The sequence below is a fragment of the Pogoniulus pusillus genome, chromosome 8 (assembly GCF_015220805.1).
Source record: "Pogoniulus pusillus isolate bPogPus1 chromosome 8, bPogPus1.pri, whole genome shotgun sequence".
Lineage (NCBI taxonomy): Eukaryota > Metazoa > Chordata > Aves > Piciformes > Lybiidae > Pogoniulus > Pogoniulus pusillus.
Window position 1 is genome coordinate 13278594 of NC_087271.1, and position 16357 is coordinate 13294950.

General features: G+C 41.4%; 1 protein-coding gene across 3 annotated transcripts in view; it reads right to left on the reverse strand.

The window, feature by feature from the left end:
- Nucleotides 1-5207: 5207 nt before the first annotated feature.
- ABCD3 (ATP binding cassette subfamily D member 3) overlaps nucleotides 5208-16357 on the reverse strand; it is a 42194-nt gene continuing 31044 nt past the window's right edge. For all 3 annotated transcript variants that reach the window (XM_064147306.1, XM_064147308.1, XM_064147309.1), the window contains 15 exons: nucleotides 16114-16256; nucleotides 14926-14995; nucleotides 14396-14465; nucleotides 14182-14279; nucleotides 14007-14098; nucleotides 13405-13493; nucleotides 13256-13328; nucleotides 12175-12238; nucleotides 11392-11469; nucleotides 11239-11304; nucleotides 11045-11134; nucleotides 10718-10837; nucleotides 10184-10288; nucleotides 9006-9062; nucleotides 5208-8194 (listed from right to left, as the gene is read on the reverse strand). In XM_064147306.1, the coding sequence (XP_064003376.1) occupies nucleotides 8117-8194; nucleotides 9006-9062; nucleotides 10184-10288; nucleotides 10718-10837; nucleotides 11045-11134; nucleotides 11239-11304; nucleotides 11392-11469; nucleotides 12175-12238; nucleotides 13256-13328; nucleotides 13405-13493; nucleotides 14007-14098; nucleotides 14182-14279; nucleotides 14396-14465; nucleotides 14926-14995; nucleotides 16114-16256 (1293 nt within the window). In that variant the 3' untranslated portion in view covers nucleotides 5208-8116. The remainder of the gene's footprint in view (nucleotides 8195-9005; nucleotides 9063-10183; nucleotides 10289-10717; nucleotides 10838-11044; nucleotides 11135-11238; nucleotides 11305-11391; nucleotides 11470-12174; nucleotides 12239-13255; nucleotides 13329-13404; nucleotides 13494-14006; nucleotides 14099-14181; nucleotides 14280-14395; nucleotides 14466-14925; nucleotides 14996-16113; nucleotides 16257-16357) is intronic.

The window sequence follows — 16357 nt, forward strand, 5'->3', positions numbered from 1 at the left end:
TGAAGGAAAAGTAAAGAGGGAAAGGAAGAGAAAAAGAAGTAAGACAAAGAAAAAGGGGGTAAAGAAAAGAAAGAAAAATAATGAGAAAGGGGGAAAAAAAGAAATAAAGAGAAAAGAAAGCCAGCAAGAACAGCTATAGAAATGCAAACGAGTACCTTCAATGGCAAGAGTGCTCCACTACTGCGGGAGTTATGGTGCCCTGGAGCAGTCCAGTGCCCTAGCTGCAGGATGTCATCACCCAGCAGTGCTGAGTAACCGGTCACGGGGCTCCAAGATCCTATTTCAAAGTGGTTTCGTTGCTTGTGGAGACAGCTGAGAAAGAGGCCTTTTATTGCAGACTTCCGCAAACCTCGTACCTTGGGTCGGCGGACTGAGCCCACACAGATCCCTCCTGCAGAGATTTAACTCTCCGTGTATCTGGGGGCACAGAGAGCTATTGAATGCAGGCATTGTCACTAGGCAGAAAGGCTGGACCCTGTCTACGGCACAGACACACGGCCGCTGCAACAGCGGAGTTAGCGCAGCGCCAGCCTCTCAGGGCATGATGTGAGCAAGGAAAGGCTTCTCCCGAGCACTGCCTTCCCTGCCTTATCTCCTGAGCAGGTTTCTGTAAGCAAGCACGCTCCTGCTAATGCTCCTGATTGCCCTGTGCCGCTTTGCTTCTTGCCATCTCTTGCAGAAAAGTGTCTCCAGATGTTCCAAGTGGATAAAAACGTTTACACAGTTCCAACACAGTGCATGTGCTCCCTCCGTGTACAAACGGCCAAGTAACGTTGCATGCTGTAACAAGCCACTTCCATTCTCCAGCACTGCTTTAAAGCCACCTTCTTCATGTGAGTGAATAAAGGTTGATGCCGGCTTGCTGCCTTTCTGCCAGCCCGAACAGCATTACAGATAATGAAGTGACTGTCATTACTTAAAATGCACTGTAGAGGACTTCATAAATATAGCTATGACAGCTATGGAGACAAGGAGCTTACCTCATCTAGTTCTAGCAGAATCAGCTTTCCACTTGAGAAGCTGCTGCTGAGAGGTATGTAATGATAAGACTCTGATGAGAAGCTTGACGTGGGTCCTCGCTTATGTGGCAACTCAGGAGAGTGTTTCTGCATTAAGTAACAGACAACAAGCAGCTGTGGTGGAGGGCCACATAGGCCCAAATAGGCTTATATATATACATATATGCTTGCCTGGACATGTTTTCCCGCCCAAACGTGTTTTTCTGCCCAAACCAGAGGTAAACACATTAAACGGACAAAGGGATCACGACAGCCTTGGTGCCATAAAGTCTGGCCTGCCCTGGTTATATAAGGTTGATGTAAACAGGTTGTATAAGCCCACGCGCTTAGCGTGTGGCCCACCTACGCTCTTTCCATATTTGGGGGTACCAGACTTATGGGCCCTTCCTTATTTGGCATGTTTTGGCCTGCTGCCAGATGCTTATTGGACAATATTGTGGCCAAAGGACCATCAATCTCGGCCCACATCTGATAAATACGGCGATTCAGGTAAACAAAGTGCCTCCTGCCACCTCCTCCGCTCACCTCTCCCAGCCTCTTCGTTGCCTGGGGCCACTACCTCTTCGCTATACATGACTCTTTGTCCCACGGTACTCGGCACCGATCCAGTGGGCGATCGACCAAGGCGTTCCTGGCTGGCCGCCGCTCCAGCTCGCTGCCGCTCCAGCTTGCTGCATCAGCCTTATGAGGCCCGTGGAGTCTTCTCAGACAGCGCGCCCCAAAATCCGTATTGAACTATTAGGTCCACGGGAATCAACCACGTGGCTCTCGCTACACGTATTTTGCGACCACAGATACTGAGACTTCAAATTACTGAGTAATTGAACTCTCTCGATTTGAGTAGCTAAGGAACTTCATTGACTTTACCCGTGGCACTTTATGCCACAAGACTCTCGGACCAGGACCTTTCCAAACCTCTAACAAATTGCTTAATCCTGCTGTAAATAGACATTCTGTAAAATAGTTTCACTAATCGCGTACAAAGAATTTGTGTGGGTTAACTGTACATAAGTTTGGAGGAAACCATCTTTGTATAGATTATTAAATTATTTAAAACTTTCAAAATTGGCCTCATATCTAACCCCAAACGCAGACTCAAACCCCTCTAAAACAGCAGCTGCGATAGATTATCCTCCCAGTTCAGTTTTGTAACGCTGATTATCTTGCAGGTTAATTGTGGTTGCTACAGTTTCAAATCCTTGCAATATACCATGAGGCATTGCAACAGCAGCAGAGCCAAGCATCAGTTGAGAAGCCTGATTCCACAGTGTTTATGGCACACAGATAACCACACTTACTGCAGCTTGTGTCACTGAAGGAGGGAGAAGTCCTGCTGTTCCTGTTTGAGAAAGACAGGAAAACTGAGACAGAACCACTTGCTAGGCAGGACAGAAGCAGGAACTGGTCAGGTGGAAATCTTTCCCCAGCCATCAGGTGTAGTGTTACTCACCACGGCAGATGTTGTCTCACACAGGATGCCTCCACCGGCAAACCCAAACTGTCACACCAAGCTGTCTGCCCTTACTGGCCAGGCTGTGTTCTCCAGTGCTCTGCAGCAGGCTGTGACCACCAGGACACATGTGCTACAGATACCTTCCTTCCATCTTTCCCACTACTGGAACCCTTCTTCAGGCACAGGCTCATGTGTAGCCCATATAGCCTATGACAGAATCCCCCAAAAGGACCCAGAAGAAACATATTTTCCTGCAACTCCTGCCTCCAACTGTAGCTGAATGATGGAAGTTCAGAGGAAGATTTCCCTCTGAGGTGACTTCTTCCAGTAAAACCTGTCATTATTTGAATCAGGGTTAGATGTTAAGGATAGGGTTAGGCTTAACACTAAGGGTTGGAGGTTAGATTAAGGTTCATGTTAAGGGTTAGAGATTAAAGAGTAAGGTTAGGGGGATAGGCTTAGAGGTTAAGGTTTAGAGTTTGGGTTAAGGTTTAGGCATGCCATCCTGCATGAATGATGGTTAGGGTTTAGGGGTTAGTGTTTGGGATCAAATTAAGGGGGAGTGGTCATAGGGTGTGCCATACTTTGTGGATGTGGGTTAGGGTTAGAATGTGGCATCACATGTTTACATCACTGATTTTCCAGGTTCAGGGACACATGAAGAATGAGTATGTTGGTTTGTGGACAGAAGGAGTGGGGAAGGGGACCAGGCACTATGGCACAAGAGGTTTTGTCATTAAAAACACTTGTATTTCATCTTTATGGCTGGAACATGCCAAAGGGTCACCAGAACAGGAGTTCCTAACTAGTGCAAGAGTGAGTGTGATTTTTTTAAAGCCTGGTTTGTGAGAGATACATTCCACAGAAGTCGTGTCCAAGGTCCCACTCTTTCCCATTTTGAAGTGCCAGCTGGATGATTATTGTTGTACTGTTGCATTCATTGCAGGATTACTGGCAAAGTAGCTTTAGTTTCCAAATGTTTAGGCACCAGATGTTTAGGCACATTATTTCTATTTAAGCTTTCAATCTCTCATGGATTTTCACATTACTCCCTTAGGACAGCTCCTGTCCATGAAGATCAAGGCTGCTTCTCCTCTGTTCCCACTTTTGCTTACAAGGGGAAAAAATGAAGCAGCAGTTCAAAGGGTGCTGAGCAGCTTTCACAATTAACGTTTTCCTAAGGTTCTAATAGAACCCCTAACATTGCTTCCAGCTCGGCTATGTTTCTGTTTGAATATTAAACCAGTTTCATTGTATGTCTGAATGTACACAATAGGAGCAGTTTCATCAGAACATGTAAACAAACATATCATAGTAGCCTGTGATGTGCAGAGCCCTTCTATACTTCCAGCTGAACTTTAAGCCATTAATTAAAATGTGACTGGATCCAGAGCACCAGGAAGAGCCTGGAACCAAAACATGTGAAGGGAAAACCCAACCAACCTTCTCCCAAGGCTCCCACTGCACCCATTCAGACAAGAAACTGCAGCTATTTGAACTTGCACACTGCTGATTTATTTGTCAAAGTTGTGGGTTGGTGGGTTTGTTTGTTTTTTCTATAAAACCAAGGAAACTTCTTCCCTTTACTGTTTTTCACAGTTGTATTTCAGGAGATGATGATGAATGTTTCTATAGACATCTCATAGTATCTCTAATTACTTTTCTATGATGTTCAGAATGTGTTTCTAACTCCTGACTTGGTGACAGGCAATTTTAGTGGTTTTTTGCCTTTGTAGACCACTTCAGAACATTAAGGGACCAGGTGATGCAATGGTACCTGGGGAGTGTACAGAGCTGAACCCTATAGAAGAATCAGTGTAAGTTTTCTCTCCAGTCCTAAGTTACAGGCTAATTCTTCTCTACAGATTTAGGAAACACAAAGGTTGAATTCTCTGTTCTGCAGAAGCACAAGAAGTCATTTCAGTTGCCAATACCTGCCAAATCAGAGTTGTGGTAGGACTCCATGATGCTTTGCCTCTCATTAGTTCTCTTCTCCAGTGTGCAGTGCAGAGCTAATGAAGTGGTAATACAGCCAGAACTTTCTTGTAGTACAAGGCACTTCCAGATGGTGCATTTGGACTGTCCATCCAGCTGGTCCACTCACTGTGCCACATCTGGACAAGCATCATCCCTGCAACGTCTATTGGCAAGGATGTAGCTTACACTGCCAACTTCCTGGTGGCTTTCACTGTTGTTTTGTTTTTTATTGTTTGATTGTTTTAAGAAAAACCTCTTCCTTCCAGAGTGAAGCACACTCTGCACTCAGGACAGAAGATGACATGTCATGTTCTGTTCACTTTGGAACTTATTCCATCTTGTGCTACTGTAGTAAGCACCACCACCTCCCAGGTATGTCCTTCAAGAAAGACTGTATTTTGCAGAGGGGATAGCTGCCTGCAGCTTTAGTAAATGTTCAGAAGTACTGGTCCAAGGCTGCTGAACATCCTCAAAAGATTGATGCTTGAAAAGGAGGGTGAATGTGGTGCTCTGAGGTTTCAGTTCTACTGTTCCATAAAGTCATGTTTTCCCTCTACAGAAAGAATTCAGGTTGTGTACATTTGTGCTACGCAATGCAAACCAAGCCTTGGGAATTAACTGGGTAGCTGAGAGCCTGTAGTTGAAGAAGGAACAGACTTCACACTGCTCCAAATATGAAGTACTAAACATCCTGTTCACAACATAGCTCTTTTTTTTCCTCTCCTAATAGCATCACCAATAACCAGGAAACATGCAGGTTTGTTTTCTCTTTAGATTTATTATTTCAGAGGCACTTAATGTCTTACATTTATATAGCGCCATTTCCCCCTCCAAAGCACTTTACAGTATGTACACACAGGAATGTTTCCCATCACTGCTGAAATACAGCCAGCTGACTATTACCAGTACCATCTTTAAAGCACCTACAGTCTGAGACTGAAAATATCCACCAGTACTCTGTCTCACTAAGAATCCCAACTTAAGAACCTCCAACCTGTGCTATTACAAAGACCTAGGAACTAAAATACAGCATCATAGTGCAATTCTGCAACAGACCTGAGACTTGGACACTTCTCATCAGACTGACAATCTTTCGTTAGGCCAAGTCTACCTCAAAGTACTTTAATGTAAGGCCTTTTAAGATCTTTCTAAATCACTGTGCTGTTTCATACCTTTCCTGTAAGTCCCTCTTACAGTCAAGTGCAGAAGAATATTTTTCTTTCCTTCTAGTATTTTTAGAAGCTCTAAGTCCTGTCTCTAACGAGCTACCAGCATCCTCAGTTTCAATGAATTCCTGGCATCTGAAGGCAAGCCTGCTCCTCCTCAATGATGGAGATGGGTTTTATATTTTGGTTTGGTTTTAGTTTTTGAAATCAATCCAAGATTATGCAAAACTGTTATCAACCAGTTGAACTGTAAAGTACCTTGGGACCAACTGCTGGGGTGCTATATAAGTGCACTGCATGTGGCTTTGCTTGTCAGTGTTAAAAAAACTTTCACATGTCTCAGGTTCACTACTCCACTGCAAAGTCTGCCCTAGTCACAAGAATAAGAGCAACTTTCTCATTTTAGAGGTTGTTTTTTCCTTGCCTCTCTAAAAGCCTACCAAAACATCGCTTCCAGTGGAAGTTGCATTTGTGCTAGAACTTTAAAAAAACCAAAATATCCAAGCCAAACCCACAAAAAACTGTCTTGACATGCTTCTGGTCACAGTTATTTAAAAGAGGACTACCAGCTCACCTGTCAACCGCAGGGCTGATGTTAAGAATCTGAGTGAATAGCAAAAAAAACCCTTGTAAAACAAGGTGCCCATTTGCCTTCCTGTGGCTCAAGTACAATGTACTCAGGTCCCTTGTTCTCTTGAGTATGCTGTGCTTCACAGAGGCTTTTTTTTGATGTCCATTGACGCATGATACTGTGAATGTACCATGGTCACAAGATTTTCATACCAAGATAGCTGCTTGCCTTTGAGTACTATGACACAATAGTACAAGAGGCAGGTATGGGCCAGAATAAAAGGAAAAACATAAACAGGCAGCAATTTCCAGGTGAATGCTGATGACAATCAAACTGGGTGACAATGAACAGAGAGCAGTGCAACCAAGTCCACATCCATTTTATAAAAAAGGTGGATTGCTTTTAATCTGAACCCTTGATAAAAGATGCACAAAGAGCAGATTCACTGCATATCCTATGCATGCCTTCATGTAGCGCATTCCTCTATTGTATCCTGAATGGAACACTAAAAAACTACTAGACCTTCACTGCACTGTAAATTTTTGTTTCCAAACCTAAACAGTGATTCAGTTAAGTTCTGGCTTCCTATTCCCTGATCACAAAAATCACCTTGCTGCATTGACGCTTGTGAAAGTCAGACAGCAACCACAGTAATCACCCAGTTACAGTAAACTAAAGAATTTTGTTTCAAGATTTGGCAGCCAGAAGAAGAAACCCAGCAGGGACCAGAGATCCTTAAACAGTGAGAATCAGCGGGAAATAATTTCTGTCAGAAATCAAGAAACCTCATGAAGAATAAAAGAATAAAGGTGAAGATTAAAAACATAATTTCAGGCTTTACAGCCTGGAAGAGCAAGCACAAAATCCCTTCTTTCAATCAGAAGTAATAATGGCAACTAAAACCATGAGGAGATCTGGGTTTTTGAAGAGGGAGAAAAAGAGCACCTTGGACCAAACAAGTGCTGTGTCACAGGACTGAACAGGCAGGGGACAAACAGTGTGCTGCTTCATAGGTTAATGTTTCATAGTTCATTCCAACCTCTACTGATTTCAAGAATGATCTCATCCACATTTTCTGTTTCATTTCCTCAGAACTGAAACCACACACAGGATGGTTTGGTACAAGAAACATTTTTCTTTCCTCCCCCATTTTTTTTGGTCAGTCCTTCCCTCCCTCAGCCTCTTCGCAACTCTTCAGTACCACAGTATTCCTCTGACAGAAAAAGGGCAGCTGGGATGTGGGAAACTCTTGCTGACTGGGAAGAGAATGGGATTGCTGAGTAGCAGAGACAATTACATAGACTGACAGATGTTAAAGAGAAATGAAAACTCAAAGAACAAGCTTAATTCTTTTAGTAGGATAAGTTAGTGTTATCTGCTAGGTCCAGTCCCTCCTTTAACAGCAAGGGTGTATTGGCCACAGCTGAAGGCTTAGTCAAGGAAAAGGATCTTTCACTGAGCAGGGCACAGATCTGAAAACGGGAGAACATCCTGTACCACGTGAGAGAACTCAGAAATATGCATAGAACAAAGGAAAAATCCAAGACTGCTTTGCAGGAGCAAGAGAGGTAGGAACCCTAATTTTAACAGGGCTTTTCACTGAAGGGAAAGAAGGTCTACAAAAGTCAAATCAGCTGATTTCAAATGGTTTGCATCCCAGGATGAATCAGGTTACATCGATTTAAGCCCAATTTAATTTAGGCAGGTTTTTAAACCACAAGAATAAGGACATTCTTAGTATGTATCAATAATTAAACCAACATATACACAATTAGCAATATCCTACATAATAGTAAATGCTTAAGAGCCTGTTCTGAGTTATCCTAGTTAATTTGTTTAAAAAACAAGCCGAGTAGTTTTACTGTATGATGTCTGCCATTCCACACACTTCCTGTCATCAGCAGTCTCTGTAGTAGTGCAGTTCCTGACTTCAAGATCCAAATTCCACTGTGTCTTCAGTTATTTTCTTGAACTCATAGTTTCCTCTGCCATCCATATGCAAGTAATACTGCAATAAAAGAACATCTGCTATTGACCACCTAAAACCAATCAGGCCCATAAATGTCTAAATAAATTCCATTCTGAAGCAGTTTTAATGCTGAAATTCAGGGAATAAGTTCTCCCATCTCATGTTTTATTAAATTTGGTTGTCTCTGGAAAAGAGTTGAACTGGTTGTTTGCCTGGCTTAGCTTTGGGGTTTTTTTTAATCACAAGTGTGCTAGTGGTCACACTTAACACTGCCATCTTGGGGTTTGTGACAATAAACTTAGGGTACACATTCATCCCTACATAGTAATGCAGTATTTTTCCCCACACACAGAATCTTTCTCCATAAAGAGTAATGACAACAATGAAATCTTCCCTTGCAAAAAACGAAGTGCATGTATTGATTAGAGAGAAAGGGTTTTTAATATACAGGTATATTAACATGGAGATTTTGCTTTCAATGTATCTGTTTACTAGATTCTGGCTCAAAGGAGATTTTTTTGGGGGGGAGGCTATGAAAGACCACTTAAACGTCTAGTGAGTGTTTCATATTTCTGAGATACATTTAAGGATTTTTGGTTCCTTTGCCCTTCATAGCTAGAAGCATGAAAATATTTTAAATAGTGCAACTAGGCTATGACATTAAAAACAAAAGGCTAACAAAATAACCAACCAACCACAAAACCCAAGAAAAACCCCCACCCCACAAAAACAACAGAACATGACCTACTAGGGTGAGAATACCTTGAGTTAGAAAGTCCACCTGATAGAAAGTCAAAAGGCAAACCCCTACCACCTACTGGTATTCCTAGCAAAAGCACAAGCTACTTACGTCATGGTGCTTCCAGAGGGACTTTCTGTGGGAGACAGTGAAGAGAGTGATGCCAACCTGCAGGAACAAAATGCCTACAGTAAGGGATTTTGTCTCATGGGTCAGCTGCTTCCTTTTACAGTGTGACAGCAGCCATAAAGCTTCAATTCAGGAACATTAACTTCTAGACTCTGTTATTAATAGTACACAGACCTAGGCTTAATGCAAGATTTTGCAGTAAATAGAAGCAAGATAGATTTACTGTTTTTAATTGATTCCATAAAAGGAACTGGGTAAAGGAGGTAAGGTAGGAAGCAGGTAAAACAACAAACCCGATGATTAAATTAAGTTTGCTTTAACAGCTAAAATAACTGCAAAAGCTATTAATGAATTATAAACTGAAAGTGACAATTTAAAAGTGAATAAACTTCATTTGTTTCCTTGCAACTCAGTGAATTATGTCCTTATTGGCAACGCCAACTAAAGGACAAAATGGCTCTGAAGATAAAACACGGTAATGTTTTTTTTCCTATCTACAGAGACAGATTAAGCAGGAATTCTATTTTTCAGGAGCACACATTATCCACTTAGCAGCAGCAACTCTACAACAAAAGTACAAATGAACATTCCAGCTAACAGAGTAACAAGGATATGCAAAACAATTAGAAAATGGTCACAGCATTGACATGAAATTTATTTCAAGAAATAATGTTCAGTTTTCCACAGTCTTCATCTAGTGTCAATTTACTACTACCAAAGGCTCTGCTCAGTATTTCAGTGGATGCACAGCTTTGCTCCATTACTGTTCTGAGAATACTGCTACTCAACATTGTCATTTCAAGCCTGTTCTTTCCCAGACTAGGGAAATGCTGATTTCCAGCCTGTTGCTTCTACTGCTTCAGGTGAAGAAGCTTTTTAAGTGAAGATCAAATTGTCTCAAATTGGACCTTCTAACAGTTTACTTGGCAAAGCAAGATTTACTCAGCAGTTAGTAATAGTTCTCTGATGTACAGAGTTCACATGGACACCTACATTATCCTAAGACTGCCAAACAATTATTGAATTCTAGTATGCCTAAAGGGCCTCTGCATGCCCTTCTCAGCTTTTTGTTGTCACGGCTATCTGCAAAAGGCAGAGTGCACCCTCTATCGTTTTCTCTTAACATAGAGAAATGTAATTCTAAGCAAGAGCAAGTTTACCTTTCGGCAGTGGCTGTAAATGTAGCCCTCAACATCCACACTGACGGCACTGGTGCACTCATCAAGAATGGCAAACTGGGGTTTGTGATAGAATAACCTTGCCATCTAGAATGCAAACCAGAAAGCTGCTGTGGATACAGAACTACAAACAATTATGCACAGCGTTGGAAATTAAACTAAGAATTAGTACACAAAAATTTACTGTAGCATAAAAATTTTTTTTCTGGTTAGCCCCCACTGAAGCCTGAAGATCTGAGAGCAGTGTATTAGCTTTAATTATTGATTGTTTTAATACCAGTTACTTTAGAACTTATTCATAGGATCTCAGTGGAAGGCATGACAAAATGGCAACATTTCCTATGAAGTACTCCTATTGTACTCCTTTGAGTACAACAGACACTATTTTAGGTTGCTTTCTCAGTGTTCAGGTATTCCATAGTTTTGGACATTCTTCCAAGTATTGATATTTAGTAGACAAAATTAGCATACAATTCAGATTACATTTGTTTTTGTATTTATGCTTCTGAGACATACTGCCATTCTCTGTTTTTCTCCCCCGCTGAGTACATCCATCCAGTCCTGAACACTATCCCAGCCTCCTTCCCGTTCCAATATCTGACCCAGCTGGACGTTATCCAAGTACTCCTTCAGCACCTTTTAATGAAACAGGAATGACAGACAGAGCTGAAAGGAATTTAGCAAAGAAACAACTGAGAATAGTTATTGAGGTTATGTTACTATGCCAGTGTACTATCAACTCTGAAAAATACTGAGAGTGCTACTGAAAACTCTGCTTTTATTATTCTTCCATCTGAAGCATTGCTCATTTTATGCAAGACAAAGGGTTAATGAACTCATTACCTGGTCAGAAATACCTTTCTTTCTCTGATCTTCTAAAGTATCTGGATATATAACTTGATCTCTGAGTGTTCCAAGAGTCATATATGGTCTCTGAAATATAATTAAAACCAAAAAGGTATGTGAAATGTTTCTAAACATAGCTGAAAACAGGAAAAAGGAGAACGCCACTGTCAGTTCCAAGTACTTTGCCTCACCTGAGGAACGTAGAACAACTTTCCTCTTACAGGTTTTGTTAAACGCCCACCAAACAAAGGCCACAACTGCCACAAGAAAAAAGTTGAAAAGTGACTAAGAGTCCAGTTACAACAGCACTTTGGATTCCCCCCCACTTAGAAAAGTTGCTTTACCTCACCAAGAACACGGAAAAGTGAGCTCTTGCCACAGCCATTTGGCCCACAAATCAAAACATTTGCACCAGAGCGAACCTAGAAATGCAAAGCCAAAACATGAAAAGAGTAGTGAGAAAGTATTGCTGGAAGCTTCTACAAACAATGATGCACACAATACTTTCTGACATTACAATAAATACTTTCCAACAATACTTACATTTTTTTTTACAAATGAGTTTAGCATGAATTGCAGTTGGAAGAAAACATGCTGGTTACAATAAAAACATCTCTTGGCAAATACTGCCTTTTTTTTTTAAACTCCTTTTTTTCCACACTAAACTTAAGGTTCACAGAACAGTTTAGGCTGAATCTGTGAAAGGGATCTTGAAGACCACGCAGTTTCACCCTCCTCTGCCATGGGCAGGGACACCTTCCACTAGACCAGGTTGTTCAAGGCCTCATCCAACTCCAAGGACGTGGGGATTCATGACTTCCTTGGGCAACCTCTTCCAGTGTTTCACCACCCTCACTGTACCGAATTTCTTCCTAATATCCAGTCTGAACAACTGATACTAGACACCATCCCAGACTATGCTTACCATTTGCACAGATGGCAATTTCTCTTCATGTAACTGTGATGCTGTTAACTTCATTTTGCTCAGATTTAAGCACACCATATAAGCATCTCCCTTTTTTGCTACTTTTTGGTAAATCAGATCACCTCTGAAATTATCGTCTTCAGTTCAGAATTTGCCATCAATACTGTTTTCTGTGATATGAAGAACAAGCAACCCAGTTTACCTCAAAGTTAAGGTCTTGAATCAAAACATCTCCATTTGGTGTCACCAGTGGAACATGGTCGAACCTGTTTGTATTGCAACATAAAAATCAAATACACTTTGCAGAAAGCATCTGCCTACAGCCTACAAGGGGCCAGCACTGCATGCTGGCTCACAGATTTTAGGAGCAGGGCAAGGCTTCAGCAGCACTTCATTCAGTACACTCTTCCCATTTCCAGGCACTAACAGTTAAAGTGGTTCTTGAACCAAAAGTGGTACATTGGTGCTTAATGAACATCTATAGATCCCTTTTTTATCTTTCCTATATTTGTTTTCTGAATCCTTCTAAACCTTTAGTCTCAGGACATCTTGTGGATATTAATCAACATTTCAGAACGCACTTCATTTTAAACCTGCCAGTGGAAGTGTATTCCACTAGTTCTAGGATTCACAATGAACTTGTTCTCTGCACACCTCCCCCCTGCCTTTTTAAAAAAATAATAACGAAATTGGCTGTATCAGCTCCTTTCTGCTTTTCCTCTTACTTCTCCCATCTTTCATCTCTGCTGTCTGCTTTCTACATTAACTGGATCGAGGCTACTCAATCCCTGTGGACTTTATGCCTTTAGATAGTACTACTAAGTCCTCAAGACTGCAAAGAACTGAGGAACTGATTGCTACCTGAGTACATGCAAAGAACTGTCCAAGTATACAGAAACAAATATTTTGCAAGTGAATACAGACTTGTCCCTGGTTTTCACAGGTGAATTGTATCACAGAATAAAATCTATAACCAACATACTTCTAAGAGGAAATTTGGTAAAATGTTAACAAAAAGGTCTGTGAAATCATGTTCCAATGGGCAGCAGGGAATGGTATTACAAAGGCTAAGTGCAGACAGCATATTGTGACTTCTGTTAACATGAAAGGACAATGACTGACTTACAGAGTAGAAATGTTGAGTGGGAGTGAAGTGGTACTAGCTGTAAATAACCTGTAGTACAACAGGAACTGTGTATTGTAATCACGGGGATTACTGGCTCTATTAAGAGAGGTAGAGGAAGAGCCTTGAAAGCTGGACTGCTGAGACTTTGTAAACGTACTTGATAAGGTTATCCATGTTGATAATTTCTCCAGATCCAGGTATCAAAGGCAAAACTTGCTTTTTATCTACATCTTAAATGAAGAACAAAATGTTAGAGACTGGAACAGCAAAGAGAGAGGCACACATTGCATATGATGGCATATCTACCTTTTTCTTGTGATATCATAGTACGCTGGTATTTGCCACTATTCAAGTCCTTCAGAACCTGCATTAATTCTGTAATGCGAGCTGTGAAACTAAAAAAGAAAAAAAAAACCCAAAACTGTATGTAATCTTTAGAAGGTTTAGAAAGCCATAAAAAAAAAAAATCTACTGAGCATACTGAGCAACCCTGTTCAAGCACCTTGCACAGAATCAGAATGTTTTCGTCTTCAAGTTGCACTGAACGTGCCCAATACTCACAATATTTACAAAAATCTTGTCCTCTAACAGCCAAACAGTCACTAACTTTTCTGAAAAGTTTAACAAGAGTTTGGCAACTTATCAGCACGATTGGTTTATGAGCATGTAACAGTCTCCTTTCAATGACGTACTCAACCTATACACTTCAACAAGTAACAAGTGGCCATGACCAGCATGACTTCAGATGTTTTCAGCATTAAAAGCTTTCAGTTTTTAGGGTGCTGCAGTGAACAGTGCACGAACCCCCATTTTAATTTTCAACTCATCTTCTTAAAAGGACATGAGAAACGGCAACAACAATGCAACTTCAGGGAGGATTATTTTACACAACCTACTATTGAGCTTACCCAGCCAATCTTGTCATTTCACGGCCGGCGAGGACTATTCTGCCCAGAGCTTGAGACATTCTCAGTAGCATTCTCCCACTTTGATAGTAATCCTAAAGTAAAACAAAGTTTGTTTACATTTATTTACGTAGACAAAAGAAATTAAAATCTACTGGTTTGATTTTGCTGTATTTACCTCCAGAAGTTCTGCATGAGTACTATTCTGATGACGAGGATCATCCAGGTTCAAAAATGGTCGACTAACAACCAGGTAACCAACCACGGTGGCAAGGTCTGCAGTTTAAGAGTAAAAGCATTAATCACAGTAGTAAGAAAGAAGCTAATTCTCATGGGAAGAGATTAGCCCTTTGTTATAAATAACAAGCCATCAGCACTGGATGAACACTTACATTTGGCAATGATCGTATCAATGAAACCCATTGAGAACCGAAACAAAATGAAGTTGTGCAAATGTTCCACCTGGGAAGTTACAGAAGAATAAAGGTCAATTTATCTCCATAGCTGTTTTACTAGGTTTTAATATTTCACAGACGTTCACTCCAAGCAGTTATTTTTCAGTAAGTCCCAGAGAGCTCAACATGCCTGTGAAAAGCAATGCACAGATCTCCTTGCTGGCAAGACTTGTGCTCTAGATTCAAAGCAACCTGTGCTTGAAACTAAGCAGTGAGATAATAATAGCTGTACTGGTTGAAAAGGAGAAGAAAGGGCAGAAGAAGAAAAGAAATGGAAAGAGACCACCCAATCAGAAACCTGCATTTTGCTTATAGCTCACTAATTTATTTTAAATTTACTCACCGAATCAGCATAAAACCCAATTCGACTTAATATTAATAGATGTCAATAACCAACATTAACAGATGTCAAGAACTACCACGACAGAGATCAAGTTTTCCTTACAGTATTTTAAAAGCTAGCTTACCAGTTTACGGAAGGTCTTGTGAATAGTCTGCTTTTCTCTCAAGTTTCCATTGTAAAAAGCAATTTCTTCACTTAAAAAAAAAACACAAACAAAACAATAAACAATACAACTGCATTTTGTCAAAGCCATTCTTTAAAAAATCAGCCACAAGTGCCAAGAAAACAGCTCTCTCAGTTACTGGATGAGTAAGAGTTTGTGGGTTTTCACAATGGCGCTGGTCAAAATCTTTGTCAGCTATGTGGACAATGGCATTGAGTGCACCCTCAGCAGGTTCGCTGATGACACCGAGCTGTGTGCTACACTCAGCTGAGGGCAGGGATGCCATCCAAAGGGACCTTGACAGGCTTAAGAAATGGGCCAATGCAAACTGCATCAGGTTCAACAAGTCAAAGTGCAAGGTCCTACACCTGGGTCAGGTCGATCCCAGGCACAAATATAAACTGGGTACAGAGTGGGCTGAGAGCAGCCCTGAAGAGATGGACTTGGGAGCTCATAGGCGAGAAGCTCCCCATGAGTCCATGACATAGATCTGTTGGAACGAGCACAGAGGAGGCTCACAAAGATGATCCAGGGGTTGGAGCACCTCTGCTATGAGGATGGGTCGAGGGAACTGGGGTTGTTCAGCCTGAGGAAGACAAGACTCCAGGGGCACCTTAGAGCTGCCTTCCAACACCTGAAGGGATCCTGCAGGAAGGCTGTAGAGGGACTTTGTACAAGAGTGTCCACTGAGAGGACAAGGGGAAATGGATTTAAATTGAAGAGTAGGTTTAGATTGGGTCTGAGGAAGAAATTCTTCACTATGAGGGTGGTAAGAGAGGTTGTGGATGCCCCTGCCTGAAGATGTTCAAGGCCAGGTTGGATGGGGCCTTGAGTAACCTGGGCTAGTTGAGAGGCTTCCCTGCCTGTGGCAGGAAGGTTGGATTAGATGATCTCTAGGTTTCTTAGAGCTCTGAGCCTAAGCTGTTCCATGATTCTATGAATATAGGCTTCTTATAGCCTAGCTGCAGTTTGTCTTTTGAAACAGGAATATAATGCATGTAATTATTTAATAATCATCTACATAAAGATTTGAACACTTTGTTCAGAATTAACAGCATTGGGCTTTCCAAATGAATTTTAACACAGCTTCCAATCACACCACAGTATGACTCTGTCACTCACACACTGCCACTCAAGCAGCCTCTGTACCTGTTCGTGATCAGTCGTGAGTTGACATATCTGTACTCCCCTTCGTATTTCTGCTCTATAATGGTCATCTTGCCAATTGGTCTCCTTAAACGGGTAAGGAAAAACCCTGAAATAATCAGGTATGCCATCATGCTAGCTGGGCCCTGTGAAGATCAAACAAGAGCAAAGGTTTCCTATCCAGATGGTATCAAACTGCAACATTCATACCCAAAACATCCAGAAAGCAGGAATCCCTTGAGCCTTG